The 3,713-nt window shown below is 45.9% G+C and overlaps 1 protein-coding gene across 1 annotated transcript; it reads right to left on the reverse strand.

The window, feature by feature from the left end:
• Nucleotides 1–2,984: 2,984 nt before the first annotated feature.
• On the reverse strand, nt 2,985–3,713 carry LOC126704826 (uncharacterized). The gene is made up of 2 exons (XM_050403823.1): nt 3,312–3,713; nt 2,985–3,242 (listed from the first exon to the last, which is right to left on the reverse strand). The coding sequence occupies exons 1-2, from the start codon at nt 3,711–3,713 to the stop codon at nt 2,985–2,987; spliced, it is 660 nt and encodes a 219-aa protein (XP_050259780.1).

Raw genomic sequence — 3,713 nt, forward strand, 5'->3', positions numbered from 1 at the left:
TCTATTGTTAATATTTCTTTAGGTGCTCGGTGTTCCATAGGTGATGCAGTTTTTTACCATCGAGTGTTTCCAGGTGATAGGTGCACTTCCTTTGCCACGAAGTGATTCTGTAGGGTCCTTTTCAATTGGGCCCTAAATTTCTTTGGGAAGGATCTCTTGTGGCGCTCATCACCTTTCCCAAGACTGGGTCTCCAACTTGAAAGTCCCTATGCCTGACTCTGGAATTGTAGCACTTGGCCATGAAGTCTTAGTATCTTGCCAACCTTTGTTCGGCTGTTGCTCTAACTTCATCCACTGGGTCCAGTTGTAGGTGCATGGCCATCATCATTCCTATTTTCATCATGAGTCTCCACTCTGAAGCTTGTGAGTCCAATCTCAGCAAGGATAACAGCTTCGCTCCCGTATGCTAGCCGAAAGGGTGTTTCCCTTGTAGGTGTTCTTGCTATAGTCCGATATGCCCATAGTACACTTGGCAACTCATCTAGCCATATACCCTTTGCCCCCTTGAGTCGAGTCTTGATGATTTTGAGCAAGGATTGGTTCGTGACCTCAACTTGTCCGTTGGCCTGAAGGTGGGCGGGTAAGGAGTAATGGTTCCTGATTCCCAATTGTGAGCAAAAATCCATAAATGACTCATTGTTGAACTATTTTCCGTTGTCAGAGACTAAGACTCTAGGATTCTGTACCTATAGATAATGTTTCTCCAGACAAAGCTTCATACGTTTTTCTCCATGATGGTGGCTAGTGCCTTAGTTTCCACCCATTTGGTAAAGTAGTCTATACCGACCACCAGGAACTTAAGTTGCCTTATTGCAGTTGGGAATAGGCCCATGATGTCCAGTTCCCACTGAGCAAAAGGCCACAGGGCCGTCATCAAAGTGAGCTCTTCTATTGGCTATCTAATGATGTTGCTGAACCTTTGACATTTGTCACAGGCTTTAACATAAGCCTGGGCATCCTTCTACATGGCAGGCCAGTAGTATCCTGCTCGGATCAACTTGTGTACTAATAACCGTAATCTCAAATGGTTCCCGCAGACTCCTTCGTGAACTTCCCTCATGACATAATCTGCTTCCTCGATGGCTAGGCATCTCAGGTACGGTCAGGAGAATCCTCTTTTATACAGGATGTCTTTTATCAAGACGAATCGTGCCGCTAGACCTTCAATTTCCTTACGGCTTCTTTACCATTGGGTAGTGTGTCGTCTCTCAAAAACGAGACTATTGGTGTGGTCCAGTTGCCTTCTAGAACTATTTCCTGCACAACCATGCCATCTATCACGGGCAAAAGTTGAACAAAAGAAGGTACCTTACTAGAGATGAGCATGTGTTCTACTAATACGGCTTTGGCAAGACAGTCTGCTTGCTCATTCTCTTCTCTTGGGATTTGGACAAACTTGGCCTAATGGTCGTCCTCTACCCGCTTCCTTACTTGCTCTAAGCACTTCTTCATCCAGTCGCCTTTACACTCATAGTCACCGTTCACCTGGCTCATGACTACCTAAGAGTCCTAATAAACAATCACGCTTGTGGCCCCTGCTACTTTAGCAAGGTCAAGCCCTGCCACTAAGGCCTCGTACTCCGCCTCATTGTTAGTTGTAGGGAAGTTGAGACAAACCATGCACTTGATCTTGTCCCCTTCTGGAGAGTGGATCACTATTCCTGCACTGCGAACCTGCCTGTTGGATAATCTTTCCTTATGGATACTCCATTGAGGATGCTCCTTTACCCCCTAGCCCTCCATATTGGTGAATTTCACCAATGAAGTCAGCAACTACCTGTTCCTTCACTACAGTGTGCGGGCGATATTGTATGTCGAATTCGCTTAACTCAATCGCCCATAGCGTCATCCGTCCGGCGGCTTCCAGATTACTCATTGCTCTCCGTAGGGGGTTTTTCTGTCAGGACAACCACCACGTAAGCCTAGAAACAGGGCATAAGTTTGCGAGCTGTAGTAACTAGGGTGAAGGCTAGCTTCTCCATCGGGGGGTATCTTTCCTCTGCACCCCAAAGCACTCGGCTAGTGTAGTACACAAGCATCTACACCTTTTCCTCTTCTCTGACTAGGGTTGTACTGACCACAACTGGGGAGACGGCCAGGTAGAGAAAAAGCTCTTCTCCAGGTTTGGAAGGACTTAGTAATGGTGGGGAGGAGAGGTATGCTTTTAATTCCTCGAACGCTTGTTGACATTCGTCCATCCATTCGAAGGACTTCTTTAATGTACGAAAGAAAGGCGAGCATTTATCCGTTGCTCTCGATACAAATCTGTTCAGTGCCACTACCTTGCCATTGAGGCTTTGTACTTCCTTTACACTCTTAGGTGGTGTCATTTCTATTATGGCCCAGATCTTGTCTGGGTTGGCTTCAATGCCCCTTTGAGACACCATGAATTCTAGGAATTTCCCAACCGTTACCCCAAATGCGTATTTGCTTGGATTGAGCTTCATGTTATAAGAACGAAGTGTATCAAAGGTCTCCTTGAGGTCTTCCAAATGATGATCTTCCCTTCGACTTTTTACCATCATGTCATCCACGTAGACTTGGACATTCCTCCCAATTTAATGAGCAAACATCTTGTTCATGAGCCTCTGATACGTTGCTCCTGTGTTCTTGAGACCGAATGGCATCACTTTATAATAGAAGAGGCCTTGGCAAGTGATGAATGAAGTTTTCTCCTGATTAGCCTCATCCAGCTTGATCTGGTTGTAACCAGAGAAAGCATCCATGAAGCTTAATAACTGGTGCCTTGCTGTTAAGTCTACTAAGGCATCAATCCGTGGGAGTGGGTAGCTATCTTTGGGGCAAGCCTTATTTAAGTCCATGAAATCTACACACATCCTCCACTTTTCGTTGGCTTTCTTGACCATCACTATATTGGCTAGCCAGTCAGGATAGTATACCTTCCTTATGAATTCTGCCTCTTGTAACTTGCGAACTTCTTCCGCTATGGCTTTGTCTCGCTCTTGGGAAAACACTCTTTTCTTCTAGCGGATAAAGGGAAAAGAGGGTGATACGTTCAACCTGTGAACCATGACTGATGGGTCGATCCCGGGCATGTCTTCGTGGCCCCAGGCAAAGACATCCTGGCTCTTTCTTAGGAAGGTCGTGAGCGCTTGACGAACAGGTGAAATGGCAAGGCTGCCGATCCTGGTTGTCCATTTAGGTCTAGAATCATCGAGAAATATCTCCTCCAACTCCTCAATGGGCTTTGCAACTGTCTGTTGCTCTTCTATGCTCAGAGCCTGCAAGTGGTTGTCCAACTCTAACATTGCTATACAGCATTCGCGCACTGCCACTTAGTCTCCACGTACCTCTCCTACCCAACACTCGATGGGGAACTTGATCATCAGGTGATAGTTTGAAGTCACGACCTTCCACAAATTGAGTGTAAGTCGACCCAGTATGGCATTGTAAGCGGATAAGCAGTCGACGACTAGGAAAATCACATCATTGGTGATCTGTTGAGGGTAATCTCTGATCGTTATAGGTAGTGTAATTACCCCAATAGGGTATACTTTCATGCCTCTAAACCCAATGAGTGGTGCATTGGTAGGTATGAGTTGTTCTTTCTCGACTCTCATTTGTTGGAATGTCAAGTAATACAGGATATCAACTGAGCTTCCATTATCGACCAGGACTCGATGGGTGTTGTAGTCTCCTACCCATATGCTAACAACGAGAGTATCATTGTGGAGGTGGCAAAGACAGGGCAT

This window comes from Quercus robur, chromosome 11 (assembly GCF_932294415.1).
Source record: "Quercus robur chromosome 11, dhQueRobu3.1, whole genome shotgun sequence".
NCBI lineage: Eukaryota > Viridiplantae > Streptophyta > Magnoliopsida > Fagales > Fagaceae > Quercus > Quercus robur.